Source organism: Balaenoptera musculus, chromosome 3, assembly GCF_009873245.2.
Source record: "Balaenoptera musculus isolate JJ_BM4_2016_0621 chromosome 3, mBalMus1.pri.v3, whole genome shotgun sequence".
NCBI classification, from domain to species: Eukaryota; Metazoa; Chordata; class Mammalia; order Artiodactyla; family Balaenopteridae; genus Balaenoptera; species Balaenoptera musculus.
In genome coordinates this window covers 117,239,897-117,257,101 of record NC_045787.1, presented here as the reverse complement: position 1 = coordinate 117,257,101, position 17,205 = coordinate 117,239,897, and the positions used below count along the sequence as shown (strand labels likewise).

General features: G+C 51.5%; 2 protein-coding genes across 22 annotated transcripts in view; one reads left to right on the top strand and one right to left on the bottom strand.

Moving 5' to 3' along the window:
- DIAPH1 (diaphanous related formin 1) overlaps positions 1–11,030 on the top strand; it is a 97,186-nt gene extending 86,156 nt beyond the window's left edge. For 3 of the 4 annotated variants that reach the window (XM_036846236.1, XM_036846233.1, XM_036846235.1), the window contains 4 exons: positions 343–507; positions 641–776; positions 2,676–2,762; positions 9,086–9,243. In XM_036846236.1, the coding sequence (XP_036702131.1) occupies positions 343–507; positions 641–776; positions 2,676–2,762; positions 9,086–9,243 (546 nt within the window). Of the gene's footprint in view, positions 1–342; positions 508–640; positions 777–2,675; positions 2,763–7,348; positions 7,388–9,085 lie in introns of all 4 variants that reach the window. The other variant, XM_036846232.1, reaches the window with a different exon arrangement.
- Positions 11,031–12,963: 1,933 nt separating this feature from the next.
- The window catches only part of LOC118893074 (protocadherin gamma-C3), a 161,924-nt gene continuing 157,682 nt past the window's right edge, over positions 12,964–17,205 (bottom strand). For 15 of the 18 annotated variants that reach the window (XM_036848247.1, XM_036848243.1, XM_036848240.1 and 12 more), the window contains one exon: positions 12,964–15,019. In XM_036848247.1, coding sequence (XP_036704142.1) covers positions 14,793–15,019 — 227 coding nt within the window. In that variant the 3' untranslated portion in view covers positions 12,964–14,792. The remainder of the gene's footprint in view (positions 15,020–17,205) is intronic. The other 3 variants (XM_036848251.1, XM_036848250.1, XM_036848252.1) reach the window with 1 other exon arrangement.

The following is a 17,205-nucleotide window of genomic DNA, read 5'->3' as shown; positions in this document are numbered from 1 at the left end:
ACCACTGCCACTGGACTTCTCTCTGATTTGCACCCTAATGAATTTATTTTAGTAAAAATTGCACTGTATTGCTTTAGCACTTAACATGTTTGGCCCTGTTTCCTTAGCAGTATATGCAGAACAGTCTCTTTTTAAACTGCCACTTCCTATTCTTCAGGAATACCATAGTTTACGGTTTACCATTCCCCTGTTTTGGATGTTTAGATTGCTTCTGGGTTTTGCTAATATGAACAGCGCTGTGTTTCGCATCCTTGTGCATGCCAGTACACATCTGTGAGTCGTCCTCAGGGCTAGAGAAGTGGGTCTGCTTTCTGGTGTTGGTTCTTTACTCTTTGGCTGCACAGCTTTGTGAAGGATGCACAGGAACAGTATAACAAGCTGCGGATGATGCACTCGAACATGGAGACGCTCTATAAGGAGCTGGGCGAGTACTTCCTCTTTGACCCCAAGAAGGTGTCTGTGGAAGAATTCTTCATGGATCTGCACAACTTTAAGAATATGTTTGTGGTAAGCAGGGTATACCTGCCGACTGAAGCTTTCGTGGACCTTTCTCACTTTCCACTGGGTTCATGTTGGTTGGTGGTGGGTGTGTACATGTGTGAGTGCATACATGCCCACGTGTTCATTTTTTCCCCCACAGCAAGCAGTCAAGGAGAACCAGAAGCGGCGGGAGACAGAGGAGAAGATGCGGCGAGCAAAACTGGCCAAGGAGAAGGCAGAGAAGGAGCGGCTGGAGAAGCAGCAGAAGAGAGAGCAACTCATAGACATGAATGCTGGTAAGAAGCGAAGGCGAAGGGCCGATGGGTTGAGACAGGAACATTTGGAAGGCTTCTCTGTCTAGAGTCTAGAGGCCCGAGGACAGCTCATGTCTGAGCTCAACTCCTGGCAAATGATTTTTGGCAGCCTTCTTCCTCCACGATCCTGATGCTGGACTTTAACCCCGACTCCATTACATGCACGTTCCAGTGCTCCGCTCTCAGTTTTTTCCCTCCTTTGCTGGTTCCTGCATTATGTCTCATCTCTCCAGTGATTTAGTATTGCTGTAACATGTACTCTTGCCTTCTGCCTGTCCAAAAATTCCCCCGTCCGGTTTTCATACCCTCTAGTGCATCTTTTGTTCTTTTTCCCAAACTGTTTTCCTGGCCCTGCTCCTGTCTTTTAATGGCTTGCCTTCTCTTTCTGCTTATTTCACTAAGTATTGTGTCCCCAGTACCTCAGCACAGTTGTACACACCTATCAGATTGTAAATGGATTGAACTTCTGGAAAGGGGGCGGGGGAGCTGGCCACCCTCTTCTTTCTTCAGCAGAATCTCTATTTCACTCTCAGAAGCATGTCTTTGTTGAAACATATGGCCTCAATTACTGGCCCTCTGTTTCCTGTTTCTGCTTCTTTCCTGCTGCCGACTCCCTGCCCCTCTCTGGCTGCTCTCTCTGTGGGCAGCGGAAATCCAGCATCCATTGCACACAGCCCTGAGCTGGTGCCACCCTTCTTGAACCTGCGGGGCTACGAGCCATCTAAGTAAAGAGGTTCTCTGGGCTGCTGGGTCTGGCAAGAATCCATGCTTTGCTGAGCACGAGAGGCGAGGGCTGCTCTGACACTCCTGCTCCCGGGGACTTCTCTTTGTGGCACGATCAGGGACCTGAAGCAGCAGAACTGCCTGCATTTCTGTCTTTTCTTTATACTTTTTTGGGAAGCAGTTCCCCTGCCCTTAGTCCAGTTGTATGTAAGCCACAAACTTTGCTCTAGTAATGCCATTAAAAAAGCCCACACCAAGTATTCTTCACCTTCCCCCATTCTCCCCAGGCCTCTAGGCTTTGTCCCCAGTTACTGTTTAGGACGTAAACAGCTGATTTGTGGGACGAAGGCTGCACACAGTCGTCAGGCAGCGCAGGGGACCCTGCCCTGGTCCATGTCCCCAAGGGCAAGCAAATGAGGTTGGAATGTAGGTCAGCTGCACTGGTGGTGTTCGGCCAGCAGGCGGCACTGGGAGCAGTGAGCCCAGCCTTGTGGCTGGCAGCCTACCGGCTCCTAGGGATTTCACAGTTTCAGATTTCACCACCCTTAGCTGTTGCCATGGAAACGGAGTGGGCTGGAATAAGGATTCTACATTAACTCTTTGTATTCCAACCAGAAGCTCCTCTTCGATGCAGAGCTGACTTCTGGAAGATGCAGCCACTGGGGGCAGTACTTAAGTGAAATACACTCTTTATCAGTGGTCTCTCATCTTTCCTCAGCCCTGCTCTGAAACTGGAACCAGGCTTTCCGTGAGAGGTTTATGTAAATTGGAGTGAAACACTTCAGGGTAAATAGAGAGTGATATAGTTCCTTATTACTGTCATAATCCCAGTCTCTGTACATATCCCAGTCTTGCAGGCAGGCAGGTCTCCACCTCTCTGTGCTAGTTTTGATGGGGGTGGGAAGGGAGGAGGGCACTGCAGGAAAATTATCCAAGGTTTGCAGTGGTTGGTAACCAGTGAAACCTTTTGTTTTAACCATTTTCAAACAGACACAAGTAAACATGGGCTGTGAGACTTGAGGTTGAGCCCTGTGTGCTGTGAGCCCCGAGAACCTGGGCGAGGGCAAGCCACGCAGTAGCAGCGCATCTTTTGTGGGGCTCAACACATGAGTGCCACTCGGGCTGAAGAGCTTACATCTCCGTTTTTGTTCATGACAGAGGGCGATGAGACAGGTGTGATGGACAGTCTTCTGGAAGCCCTGCAGTCAGGCGCAGCGTTCCGGCGGAAGAGAGGACCCCGTCAGGGTAAGTCAGCAAATGGAGCCCAGCCTGTGTGTTGAAGGAAGGCAGTGAGGCCTCTCTGCTCCTGCTTGTCTTGGGCTAACGAGCAGGTAGTGATGTTCTCAGGGTTTAGAAACTTCCCCACAATAGTCCCTGCGTCTAGAGTGGATGACCTAGTCCTCTTCCAGCCACGTTAGAAAGTACTGACTTCGAGAACTAGGACTTGAGGGACTGACAACAGATATTACATTTGATTATCCTTGTATCTCTCCTCATTCTTGAAGCAGAAACGTAGAATAAGCAAACCACTGTGCAGGACACAGAGATCTGAGTAGGCGTTTGTGTATATGAACAAAAAAACTGATGTAAATTCAAAACTACATTAGATGTAGGAATACAAAGAAAATAAGTCAAGAGTCCTTACTATTAGCTTCACAAGCAGAAGAGATAGAGAGAATAATAGAAAGTATAGAATCCTATAGAGAGAAGGCTAGGCATCATTCTCCCCAGAGGTAAGAATGTAGAGGAGCATCTCAACCGAAGGATCGTGCTGTGTCTGAAGGCCGCCTTTTTCTTGGGTGTAATTGGCCTCCACTGCACTTGCCTTCCTCATTTACTCCCCCGCAGCCTCCTCCCCCGATCTTCAGAAGATTTAAGTGGATTATGTTGAGCCAGAGCCTCTAAGAAAATTATGGGGATAGGAGGACAAATGATCCAGGCATTAGTATGGGGAAGGATCAATGGTTAAATTGCCTTTGAGGGAAGTATATAGCGGCCAAGAGACTGGTCCAGAAGAAGGTATGGCCAAAGCTACTCCTCATGACCTGCACCACTGAGTCTGGTGAAGGCCCTTTGGGGCTAGGCATGATGGCTTCTTTCCTAGGTTGAAGGGTGGGCATTACAGAAAAGGCAGCATTAAGAGTTTGTACTTCTGAGGTGGTTTAAGCTATGTTCCCTGTTCCCTCGCTGGTGCATTCTGTAGGCCTGTGTGATAGGAGCTTCACTTCAAGGTTATTGTACAGATGAGTTGTGTGGTTTGCTTTGGACGCTGCTAAGCTACTAACAGTGGTATCTGTAGGACCTATAGTACCCATCACAGCCTGTAAAGGTGACCTTACGATCAAGGGTACGGAGCATGTTAGCCCACGCAGAGTCAGTGTCCTGGCCCAAACGTTGTAGATCACTGTGAGTCTCTTCGTGGATGGCTGACTGCCTGTTTCTGCCAATACTCTGCATACCCAGAGGGAAATTCCCTCTGAGGGCTCTGTAGGACTTCAGAACCTGCCCTAAACAGAAGAATCCCTCATTACAACTCTTACCTATTTTCCGGCATCCTCTGAGTACAGGCTTTCTGGAGGGGAGGAGAGGTGGGTGTGATGGACTTAGGTCTTTCTGGTCTTTCTGAGATAGCGTGTTTAGTCATATAGATCTAGATTTGGGTAGAGTATGAAGCTAGTGGTATTTTTGGTGTGTTTAGTCTTCAGAGATTCTTGCGACATTGTTTCCTCCCCACCATATAAGGTGATGTGGCCTGACATTAAGCGTTTCTAGGTAAACAAAAATACATTGCCTCTCCCTATTTTCCTCTATCCTCTCAGCGAAGTGCCAACCTTCACCGGACTTTTGGTGGGGAATTCCCTTTTAAGCTTCTTCCTGTGGAACTAAACCAGAATCCCAGATGCTTCCTGGACACAGGCAGCCAGACATCAGTGGCTTCCCTCTACTGGAGAGGCCCCATTCTCCACTTCTTCCCAAGTGAGAAAGCAGGACTTATAGGCCGAGGAAGCAGGGATTTTGTTAGAACCTAACCTTTCAGCAGAGGACCTGAATCAGTCAAAGTACTGTTTCCCAGTGCAAGAAGGACTAGGAGGAGACTTAGACTAGGAGATTTTGAAGCAAAAAGAAGGTGAAAATGAAAACTGCGTACTTTTAAAGTTGGCTCCATCTTGTATCCTTATCTTTCTGGGCTCTAGGGGTCACTAAACACACCGAACATATCTGGGAGAATCAGGGGAGACATTTCTAGTTACCCTGGTAGCCCCTTTAGACATTGGTACATTCATTTCCGAGAAAGTGACATGGCCTTCCATTAAACATAAACAGAAGGCCAGGCATCACAGTAGCGTGCAAAGAGCATAGGACTAGGTAGGCATCAGAAGACCCAATGTCAGATCCCACTGATGCTGTCTAGAGTACCTGAGACACGTTTCTGGGACTCAGTTTCTTCACGTCTAAAATGAGAGTTGGGCTAGAATGGTCTCCAGGGCCCTTTACAGCTTTAGTATTTTTTTTTTGTACAGTGACAGTAGGATTAAGAGGAGAAGAAAAGAAAGAGGCTGGACCCAGAAGGCCACATTGTAAAACGATAGAGGTTTCCCTCACTGGCTGCTGGACTTATTAGCTGGTCTACCCAGTGCTTGGCTGTCTCTGCCTGTTCCTGCTGGCTGACTGATTTGAGCTAAAAAACTGAAGCACTATCACGCAGGTCTGCCTCACAGCCCTCCTCGTCCCAGAAAGGCAGCCGTACATATTGAAAGACACAGCCTTTGCCCTGGGATTTAAAGGAATGTTTAAAAAACATCTTCTGGTCTCTGGAGACCTGAGGGAGTGACCAGTATACAAAGACCCATTGAGGGGTTGGAAGAGGAGCGTTACTATCAGGGCCGGTTCATTAAAAGTGACATGTAAACTGCTGTGATCTGCAGGGTGTGGGAGAACAATGCTTTGAGTGTCAAGGGGAAGAATCCATGTGATTGTATTACAGCTACTATTTCAGGCTCATGATTGAGTCAGCTTGTGGTTTTAATGACTCAACTCTATCTCCATGTCTGAATTGTGGCTTCTTATATACAGGCCATCTGCTCACTGGGATAAAAGTCAAGGAAAGAAAGAAATTCATCTCCCTCTCCCTTTCCGTCCCTCTGCCACTTCCCAGCTTCCCTCTAAGCTTTCCCTACACTGATTGATAGAACCTTAGAGTTGGGACCAGCGCTAAAGACCTCCAGTGATTAGCATCTCACCTTCTCGTAGGTAACAGGACTTGAGACCCAGATAAGGTCTTGCCAAGATCTACAGAACTGGCTAATGATAGAGCCAGAACTGTAACCCACCGTTGTGAATCCAAGTCCAGGAATATTTCCACTAAGCCTATGTGAGGAGCAGGAGACGACAGCGAGCCCTCTGTGTAGGCCAGAAATACTCTTTCATTCATGCCTTCCGGCAAGGAGAGCCCTGGACATGGTGAAATTGCTTCAGGGAGTTTTCCAGTGACCACCTGTCTAGAGAGGTTAAGAGTATATCCTCTACCACCACTATTTCTCCCTCCACTTTTGTAAAAATAGGACAGGAATTATAATTAGGAGTGTTGTAGACAATAATGAGTTCTTTAGGATGGTAATGATTGCCCCATCTGTCCTAGTTTCCTCTTCCCTAAGGAAGCTTATTAACAAGAGTACTTCCTCCTTAGTAGTAGTTCCTAGCCTGTGTGTTATAAATATCTTTTTCCCAAATCATTAACCTTTTTCTAATTCATCTATACTAGTGTTATATGTCTGATTTTGCTGGTGTTTTTATCTAGCTCACCCCTAACTTCTAGAAATCTGGCCTCAGAGAGCTTTGGCCAATGTCGCGAGATTGTTCCCTTTTCCCCACAGTCTGTGGGACTACTAGGAGTTAATAATCCTCCCTGGTCCCATAGAGTCAAAATATGTATCTGCTTCTGTGGCTTCTTTTCAATCGTCTTAACAAGTACCCAAGTTAGGGAAAGGCTGGGAGAGGTTGTCTTCTGGATAGTCAAGCTGTTCAGCATAACCGTGGCCCTGAAGCCAGAGTGGCAGCCAGGATTCCTCGATTCTGTTGCCAGTTCCAACAAGAGTTTTCTCTTTTCTGATTCTGACCTTAGGCCACATCAGGTCCATGCCTAGTATACCTACCTTCTAGGCTTAAAAGGGAAATTTTGGTTTTTCCTGACTTACCATCCACTCAGTTTTTATGAAATTTGCAGTGCATCAGAAGCTTTTTGAATCTAGGAAAATATAGAGACGTGCTTGATTAGGTACAACTGGTATCTTCTTAGTTTTAGAGGAAGAAACCAAAGAGAGAAACAGCTGAAGATACTTCACACTTGTACTTTGACTTTTCCCATGGTGTCCAAGATAGGTGTTCCTGAAGACCCAGTGTTCCTTTTCCCTGGGTCCAGAGTCAGAAATTATTTTAACATATACTTACCCCTTGAGTCACACACACACAAATATAGTTGGAATATTTTCTCAACTGCTCGTGACTGAATTCAAAGGAGCAGCAAAGTGATAATCAAGCTACTGCCTTTTCTGGACATGACAAGTAGGGTCCTAGAGAAGGGAGTATTCCAAAAAAAGAGCAGAAACTCAGCAGGTCTGAGGAAGATTTTGCTGGAGATAGGAGACCATCCTAGTCGCACTCCTATGGGCCCCTTTCCTCCCCCGTCCGTCGCTGAGGCATCATTACATGTTCATAATCCGAGGAGTAGTTTGTGTGAAACCCTGGAGTCTTGGTCACACACCTTCCCCCGTAACCAGATGAGCCCTGTGCCTGCCAGCCAGGGCCTTCACTATTCTTTCTCCTCTTGGTAGACAATCCTGTGCGTCCCTGGGAGGAGGAGGAGGAGACCTGTAAATTGGTAACCTGTGGGCGTGCTGTGTGCTCCCAGCTGACCCGCGGGTAGCCTCTGCCGTGTGAACACAGTGGCTCTGGGTCATGTTTCTGCAGAGGCTGACAGCCCTGGTGAAGACCTGGGCCCTCTGACCCTGTTTGGCTTCCTTCCCACCTAAAGCTTTTTGCTGGTCTCAAGAAGGCAAAGTGGACACTTTGTTCACTGACTCTTCTGGACCTCTTCCTTCCTGCTCGTGCCCTGCTGCTGCCCTGTCCTGCATTTAGGAGTGCTGGCCTTCTCTCCTCTGTCTCTGCTTCTTTAAGGTTTAGGTACTGCTTTCTCCACCCAGCTTTCCCATGACCCAGCAAGCTGTTTTGTTTTTTGTTTGTTTTTCAATTGGATATAAATCACATACCTAAAATTCACCCTTCTAAAGTATACAATTTAGTGGTTTTTAGCATATTCACAAGGTTGTACAACCAGCACCACTAATTCCAGAACATTTCATGAGCCCAAAAAGAAACCCCATACCCATTAGCAGTCACTCCCCATTCTCCCCTCGCCTAGGCCCGGGCAACCACAAACCTACTTTCTGTCTCTGGATTTGCCCATTCTAGAGGTTTTACAGAAATGGAATTATAGCATCTGTGGTCTTTGTGTCCGGCTTCTTTCACCCTTGGCAGGCAGCTCTTTGGGACCTGCAGTCTCTCTGAGCTGCTTGTAGGGCATGGGAAGAGGCAGACAGCACGAGCTGGGCATGGTCCCAAGGAACGGCTTTCTTGTTGAGGATACTGGGACCATAAATGTGGATTCCATGAATGAATATGAGAGTCTTGGGAATGACGCCCACCAGTTAGGACAGAAACTCATGGATTGATTGGTTCTTCTCTTCCTATTTAGGGTGGCGACTGAAGCTTCACTATCCCTTAGCCCATTGGGCTAAGATTTCTTTGTAGGGTTCGTCCTGGCCATCCTTGACCCCAGCTCTGCTTTCCCTGAGATACCTTTTTCTACCCCTCCCCCTACACACACCCACACACACATATTGCACACCTTGTAGAGCCCTTGGCATTTGGATCATCGCTGCTGCCCTTGAAGAGGTGGAAAAGAGCTCAGCGTGTGGGCACGGCGAGAGAGGGGGAGGGTTGGTGGAACCCAGGCGAGTGTGGCATCACGTGGCGTCAGTGCATGGCTGCTGCCCCCTTTGCGGGAGTCCCTCTGGCCGCCTGCTGAAGGCCTTCCTCTGCTTGGGACGACCCTGCCCAGGGCTGACTGAAAGTGATTTTGGCCTAGGAGCTTCCTGAGAACTGCCAAGAAAACAAAAATAATACTGTTTACTAAGCTTGAGTCTGTTTACTTCCAACAACCCTCTAATGAGAAAACAGATTTTGAGTACTTCCCTTTACATTACACTGCTGATACTTGAACTCCGTTGTGTCTGTCTAGCTGTATTCAAACTTTTTACTACTTTTCACACAGGAACTCAACTCTCCTACCTGTACTGTACTCTCATATTCCCTGCTTGCCCCCCTCCCCGCCGCAAAGGTATCTTCCATATGTTCCTGGCTTTCTTCCCCTCCTTCTTCAAAAGAAGGGCCTCTGAACTGGACAGGGCCGCCATGTGTGCATGGCTTCCGGCCGAATATCTGCCGTAGAGATCGATAGGGATTCGAAACTGGCCTTCCACGGACGAGATCTCTCACGTCTTCTCTTGCAGGCAACAGGAAGGTCGGGTGTGCAGCCATATCTCAGCTAGAATCAGTGCTGACCAGGGACGATGCCATGACCTGTGTTCCTGCCAAGATGTCCAAGAAGAGCGAGGAAGTCCCCACCATCCTTGAGGAGGCCAAGGAGTTGCTCGGCCGTGCAAGCTAAGCCAGGTCCTGGGGCCATGGCAGCTCCTCAGTGGAGCTCCAGACTGTCCCTGCCCTGCAGCATGTGCCTGAAGGGTCACAGAGATATTCCTCTGCGGTGGCCACTCCCATCACCTTGACCCCATCTTTGTCTCCAGCCTGCTGCTCTCTGTACATCACACACAGCTTCAGCTGCCTGGAGGCCAGAAGGAAAGGGCAGTGTGGGGAGGCCTGAGGCCAACCCGGCCAGCCCTGGCTCTCGTATTACCAAAGCAGGCTCTGTGTTTGCTGCCTTAACCCCAAGTGTCTCCTCCGTTCTCCGTGGCCTCATCTCAGACAAGGCCCCACCTGCTTTCTCAGCCCCTACCTTTCCCGTGGGCTTTTGCCTAGGTCAGTCTTGCTGGGTTTGTGCTTTTCTTTTGTGTTTTCTCTGGCCCTGAGAACAGCATGGGCTGATGAACCTTTGGACTCTGTCCCTCCTTTCATTGCTGTCACCACCAGCCCGCTCTTCCTGCCCCTGGCTCTTGTTGTTTATTACTAGGGGTGTGGCATTGGGAGCTGCTTCCAAGGAAGTGGGGAGCAAATCCCCCTTATCCCACTTTTTGGGAAAGGCCTCCCAAAACAAAAAGAACCTGGACCACTTTTATCTGTTCTACTGTGGCCTAGGCCAGAGCCTAGGGCGGGCAGGCATGGCACAGGTGGGACCTGCCCCCAGCCTGCTGCCGTGCTCTGTGCCCTTGCCTCTCTGGACCCTCTGCACCAGCCCTAGGCTACTGAGCCACAGGCCCTCCTCACGCCCTCCCTAGAGCTTTGGTGCATCTCATCCAACACCTTATCCTCTGTCTCCAAGGAAATGGGAGGTGGAGCCTCCTGGCTGAGAAATTGTTTTGCAAAAGGATCTATTTTTATATGAATTTTTTTTTTTTTTTTTTTAAGAAAAATAACTCTTCCTTCCTCCTTTCCCCTCCATAATGTAAGAGGCTTTGATGGCAGGTTCCGGAGTCCCTGGGATTTCTCCCCACAAGCCTCAATTCTGAACAAGCCCCTGGACCTCCACCTCAGCCCTCAAGCCTCTGGGCCCTTGAGGCCAGTGCAGACTCTCTCCCCCAGCATCTGACTCCGGGGCAAGGGGAAGGTCTTCTCTTGTTGAGCTGGACCAGGCCTAAGAGTAGTGGGAGCTCTGAAACGACAGAGTTTTTATAAATTTAATATATTTATCAAGCCAAATGTGCAAATGCTAACTGGCCATTCTGGAGCAGTGCGCACAGGCTGTGCCCCACCCTGCTCTCTTCTCTGCAGTGGGCAGGCCAGACTCTTTGGCGGTCCCAGCCACAGGAAGCTCAGATTCTCCGGTCAAGGTGACACTTTGCCCTCCTGTGCTCCTTTCAGCTTCCCACCCGTGGGAGAGAGAATGGCACTGGTAGGGCCTGGCGCAAAAGTATAGTTATTAGAGCAAGGGGGAGCTTAGGAGACCTAAGGGCGCCTGCAGAGAGGCCTTGAGGCCCGGAAGGAGGGTTCTGGTTGGTAGAGCCTGTGTGTGAAGGGGCAACAGCAGCTCCTTTGAGCTACTTCTGGGAGGACCGTGGTGCAGGGGCCTGCTGCTCCCCTAGGTCCCCTCCTCCCTGCTGACATCTGGGGCTTTGACCCTTTCTTTTTTAATCTACTTTTGCTAAGATGCATTTAATAATAATAATAATAAAAAAGGGACAAAATGCAAACCTGTTCCCCTCACCTCTTGGGCTTCTGGGATGTCATCACCTCCAGTTTGTTGGGTTTGTTTCCAACTGTTAATAAAGCATTGAAACAGTACTGCCTTACAGCTTCCTTTGTGAGTTTCTGAACTATTTGTCTTCACTCTCATCCAGGCTTCTCCACTCTTGTCCTGCCTCAAGCCCGACTGACCTGACAAAATCATCAAAAGGGTGCCGGCACCTTCATGTGCCAGACACTACAGTTGGGCGCAGGGCTAGAACTGATTCATACATAGTGGCTTCTGTCCCGCCATTTGCCCTCTGTAAAGGAGTAGGGCCCCAGTTCAGCCCCCTACCCTTCCACATTGCTGCCTCTTGGCTTGGAACCCTTTTCTTGGATTCAGTTCTGGGACCCCACCTCCCCATGACCCCAGACTTCACATGCAGTTTCCTGGCAGTACCTGTGCCTCTTTTGCCAAGGGAAACCTATGACTGCCATTCTGCCATTCTCCCGTATTCCCCTCCCACACTCACTTTTGGTGTCCACAGACCACATTACAGGCTAGGGCTTACCCTGGGGTGGAAACGTGAGCCTGCCCAGCAGAGTTCAAAAGACAGAGGTCATGCTCCAGATGACTTGATGCTCAGAGCCAGACTTGTTTGAGCACATTGTGACCTGCACAAAGAAATCTTACAAACCAGGTCCAGAACAGACAGGGAAGGGCTCGGAGAGGAACCGCAAACCTATTTGGGCAGGCTCTGGAACAGGAAATAAAAGCCTCTTAAGTAGCCCTGGAGCCTGAGCAGCTGCCTCCCTAGTATGGCTGGGGATGTGGAGATGCGTTCCCTGCCTCCTTCTTCCCTACCCCCAGAGGCCACGCGTTTCTGGCTTAGAGCTGTATAGGCACACATACCAATTAGGGGACCAACCACAGCTGCTCACACGCTCTGCCAGTCTCCTGCCGTGCCTGGAATAGAACCCAGGCGCCCGGCACCCCGCCCTCTGCAGCCTGGATCTTGGAAACAAAACCCTGCTTCCATCTCAGCAACCACGCACACCACCCTTCCTCCCACGCAAGAAAGCCGCCCCCAGATGCCTACCTAGTTGGAAAGCTTGGTTTCCATGACAACAGACTTCAGAAGCTGGCAGACCGCTTGACCGGCTCTGGGAGAGGACGCCCAGAGACAGCCACCCCCAACCCTGCGGTTGGGCATGCCCTTGCCCTCACCGACCCCCCTGAAAACCCCAATGGGTCTGTCTTTATGTCCTTCCGCCCCTTCCTCCGACTCTGTTGCCTGCAGCTTCTTTGGCGGCAGCAACCTCGAATCCCTCCTTGCTTCCAGGAGGCTGGAGGAGGCGGGAGGTGGGCTAGGTGAAAAGTGAATGGAAAGCACAGAGACAGGGAGAGAGGAAGGAGGGAGGGCATCTGCGCCTGCGGGCAATCTTATGTCCTCCATGCCCTTTCTGTCCCCTTGACACCGCCCGCCCCCCGCCCCCCCCCACACGCATTCCAAGCCCCCTGGGAGGGAGGGTGGGGGAGGTGAGGGGTGTGGAGGAGGACTGGCAGAGGAGAGTCCACCCTCCTCCCGCGAAGCCTGGCAGGGCGCTCGGGGTGGTCATTCTAGCAGGGAAGGGGCGGAACTCAGGAAACGTCCACGGCCCCCTCTCCAGCTCTATTTGCCAGCCCGCGCCGCCCCCTCGCCCGGGTCTCCTCTTCTGCCTGGAGACAGCAGCAAACAGACAACGGAACCCTCGGCCGCACGCTGCCACGTCGCGCTCAGAAATCCCCTCCCCCACAGCGGACCCGCAAGCCGATTACACACACGGGGTACAGATCCACAAGCACCATTACGGTCAACGCACACCATTATACATGCACGACGGTGTTGCCGCATTTAACAATTATACACAGACTCTCGGGCAATGACACAAAACCGACACGCAGCACAATAATCGCCTCCCGATCCCGCTCGTCTTCCAGCATACAACTCTGAGCTCATCACTTCATCCACACATGCCAGGAGCCCCCATCTCTTACATAGAAACGGTGAACCTTTCAGAAGAAATCTTTTAATTTTTTTCAAAGAAAAAAAGCCATATAAATATTAGAGTATAAAACTTGCGTGAGACACAGGAAGGGGGTGGGGTGGGGAGCTACGTGACTATGCAAAGAGAAGCGCTTAGAGGAGTCAGGACGCGGGAGGGGGTCGCCGCAGCGCGTGGACACAGCACGAAACACAGCACGGGCCGCCGCAGGCAGATTCGGGGACAGACGGCTGCGCGGAGCCCGCCGCCCGCGGCCCACTCGCCATTACGGAAAAGCACGCCGCACTACACTATTGGCTATTCTACACCAGCCGAAAGGGGAGGGGGGGGCTCTACACCACTGCAAGGGCCGGGGTGGGGTTCTCGCGAAGCCCCTCTGGGTGAACTGGACGCCGGGGGCAGAAGGGGTGGGCAGAGGAAGGTCTATGCACAAGGAGGCACTGGGGGACTTTAACCAGGCTCTGGCCACGAGGGGGCGGACTGGGGGCCTGGGCAGTGGCCTTCACAGAGAAGCAATGGCACCTGTCGAGGTGAAGGACTGGGGCTGCTGGATGCAGGGGCCCTGTGGAGAAGCCCTGATCCTGGGCTGACACTTTCCACTTGGTCCCTGCTCTAGCTCCTTTCCTTCCCAACCCAGGGACCAAAAATGGTCTAGCTGGCCCTCCCTTCCTGCTGGGGCCACACTGATCCTTCCACCAGCAGCACCTCTGGAGTACCCAGCACCCACAGAGGCCCCTCTGACCTCTCCAGGGGACCTGGTCCCAAACCTGCTCGGAGCTTCCTTGGACCATAATGCCAGTTTAAATCCATTGGTGCCCGTAGCTCAGCCCACCGCTGGCTGCCTGGGCTGCCCTGTATATGATAGATGAGGGTCCAGCCTGGTGCTTGGCTTATGGCTGGAATCTGGGGATCTGGGCAGTACCCTGGGGGCATACAGAGCCTCCTGCAAGACCCTGTTAACTGATGGATCAAGCTTTGTCCATCCCCCCATACACACACACACACACACACACACACACACACACACACACACACACACACGCCCTTCCCTTCTTTATCTTACCACCCCATACTGTCTTAGAACATGCAGTGAAGTCTCTTGTTTGGGGAGGGGGAAGTCACAGCATGCAGTGGGAACATCAAACAATGAAAAACAAAACAAAAGACTGGTCCCCAGGGTGTTGGGAAGAGGCATGGTAGCAAAATGCCCTCCCTAAATCCAGCAAGCATCAGTACCATGGGAATGGTGACCATATCTCCCAAAACTTGAGCTTGGTCTCAGGTCCTGGAAGGAGGTGAAGGGATTGGCACCAAACCATGCTTTGGGGGAAGTCTGAGAACTGAAGGAGAGGCCAAGAGGTCATGATGCCCTTCCAACTCTTCAGAACTATGAGCCTTTTTAGGTCACCAGGTACCTCAACACCCCCAAACAACTTAAGAAAGAGGAGCTGCTGAGGAGGAGGGTGGGGTGGGTCGGGGAGGAGGGAGGCAGGGGATGGATGGGCCTGATTGAATTTGGAAGATGGAGGAGTTCAGCTGTAGCTGAAGGGGGTGTGATAAATGGTGTCTGCACTAACCCACTACCCCCATGGGCACAGCAATTGATTGGATGGGGGTTCCCAGCAGAACTCCCTTTGCATATTCAATCCCCTGGGGGCAGAGGGGCGGTGTTGACTGGGCACTTGTTTCTGTTTCCCAAGGGGAGCATGGCCTGGGCCCCTACCAGTATCCTGGGGGTGAGCCCTGAAAATCCGAGGCCTGGGCACAGCTAGGGAGAGGCTGGGCTGGTTGGGGAGGGAGGCTGCCCTGTGGCTCCAAGGCCTGGCCTCCGCATTACTTCTTCTCCTTCTTGCCCGACTTCTTCTTGTTGCCGTTGCCACCTGCCGGGGCCTTGCCATCTCGCTTGCCAGCTGCGTTGGTCAGAGTGGCATTGCTGCCGGGGATGTAGACGTTCTGGCGGTAGTCGGGCACGTGCTGCAGGGTGAACTGGGGTCCGTAGCGGGCACTCAAGCCCATGGTGCCGGCACCCCCTCCCAGGGTGGAGCTCCCATCAGCGGCTTCTGCAGAGACAAGGGAAGGTCAGGGGCTAAACTTCAGGGTCCCCAACAGTTACTCTCTTATAGCACAAGCAGTTATAGCACTGGATACACCATCCCACCCACAAGGGGTAGGGCTAAGAGGCTCTAGAGTGACCGCCTAGGTTTCATTCCTAGTTCTTTTACCTACTAACTGTGATCCTAGTCAAGTGTACCTAACCTCCCTATGTCTCCTCAGTTTCCTGAACTGCAAAATGGGGATAATAATAGTACCTATCTCTTCCGGTTTTCGTGAAGGCTAACCAAGATTACATACGTAAAGCACATAGACTAGTGACTTCAAACACGCTAGCTGTCATTTCTCTCAGGGCTGAGACACTGCTCTCAAGTCCCTGCCCTAGCCCTTCTCCAGGCAGCCTCTCTGGTCTCCACACTAGACCACAGACTCCTGGGGGGCCAAGACCATGGTCCGTGCAGGTTCCTATCCTGTTCCACCCAGTGCCAAGCACAGAGCGGGCACTGAGCCGTTCTGTTCTGAGTTAGGAGTAGGTGCTTTTCCCGGGATTCATTCCATAACAGCAACCAGTGCCTACTGTGTGCCAAGCACCTTGCTAGATGTTGCATATGCACGACGGCTTTTAACTTCAACTCAACACTCCAGGGACGTGTGTGCTCTTATTCCCACTTTACAGATGAGAGAAGCAAGGGTCAGAGAAGGTAAAAGACTAGCCCAAGGCCTACCAGCCAGGACAGATGAGAGCAGGGGTGAGGCCTAAGTGTATCTTAAGTGTATGCTGTAGGGTATGGTCACCACCACCACCAGAGGCCTGCACCTCATCACTGCTCTGAGGATACAGGAGGGGGAGAGAGGCTGAGAAGATGATGATCCCAGGACCAGATGTCTTAGGTACAATGTAGGCACAGGCTCACAATGTCAGAGTAGGTGACATCAGAGAGAGCCCGTAGCCCAACTTCCCATCCTGCACAAGAAGAAACTGGGGTCCAGAGAAGTGCAAATTCTGACCCTGGCTCAGTGTCACCTGGGAGCTTGTGAGAATCACAGACTCAGAATCTGCATTTTAACAAGATCTCCAGGTGATGTGTATGCATGTTAAAGGGAGAGAAGCACAGAAGTACCTACTTCATAGGGGTTTTGTGAGGATTCAAGGAGCCAGTGCTTCATCCAGTGAAGCACTTGGTAAGAGCTCACTAAACGTCAGCTGCTGCCACCATCACCACCACCATCACCATACAGCGTGTCACTGCTTCTACCCTACATGTTCCCGCACTGCCTCCCCAGGGGGTAACAAACCAGGAGTTTTGATGACTCTGGCAGAGCTCATGAAGCCTCTTGCTGGAGTCCTCCCACAGTTGGAGAGTTAAAGCCCCAGGAGTGCCCACCCCAGCCCAGCCCCCGTCCAGCAGAAGAGGTTCCCCCCACCCAGGCCTCCCTCCACCCTCACCCCAGACCCTGGGAGTGGGTAGAGAGGGTGACTAAAGCCAGAGAGGCTGAGTAATCCTGGGACACCAACCAGGGATTGAGAAACAGACAGGAAATATTTTCAAAGGACAGCACCAGAGGGGGAGGGGCATGAGAGAAAGCCGAGGAGAGATGAGCCCCGGCCTTTCCGCCTCCTCACTCCAGCGCTCAGGTTTCCACAGCCTCCATTTCAAGCCCCAAATCTCCGTCGTCCGAGGGCCTTCAGGGGGCGGGGAAGTACGTTGGGTGGGAGGGAGCAGCGCCCACTTCCTCCTCTCCTTCCTCAGGCTTCGCCCCTCCCCCAGCCCTTTCATTGCAAGGACATTTCCTCCGTTTTCCCTAATTAACTCCAGGAGGGAGCGGGTCCTCGACCGCGCTGCTCCCTCCTCCTCCCCCCCACCCCGCCCCGGGAATGGAAGCAATGGGGGAGGGGGCCCAGATCCGGCTTCAAGAGCCAGGGTTCCAGAGTGATTTAAGGGTCGAGGGGAGACTGTCAGAGGCGCCAGAGAGAGACAGACAACAGGGAGAGAGAAAGGGGAAGAAATGGGAAGAAACAGGGAGAAGGGAGGCAGAAGGAGAAAGCTAGGAAATAGGCTTGACTGGGTAACTGGAAGCCAGGCCCACCCACATCCTACATGCACCCACGATCTCTAAGGAGCACGCGAGCAGATGAAAATGACAAAGCCAGCCCCGCCACCTCCTCCCCAGAAGGCCAGACCTGATGTTAACC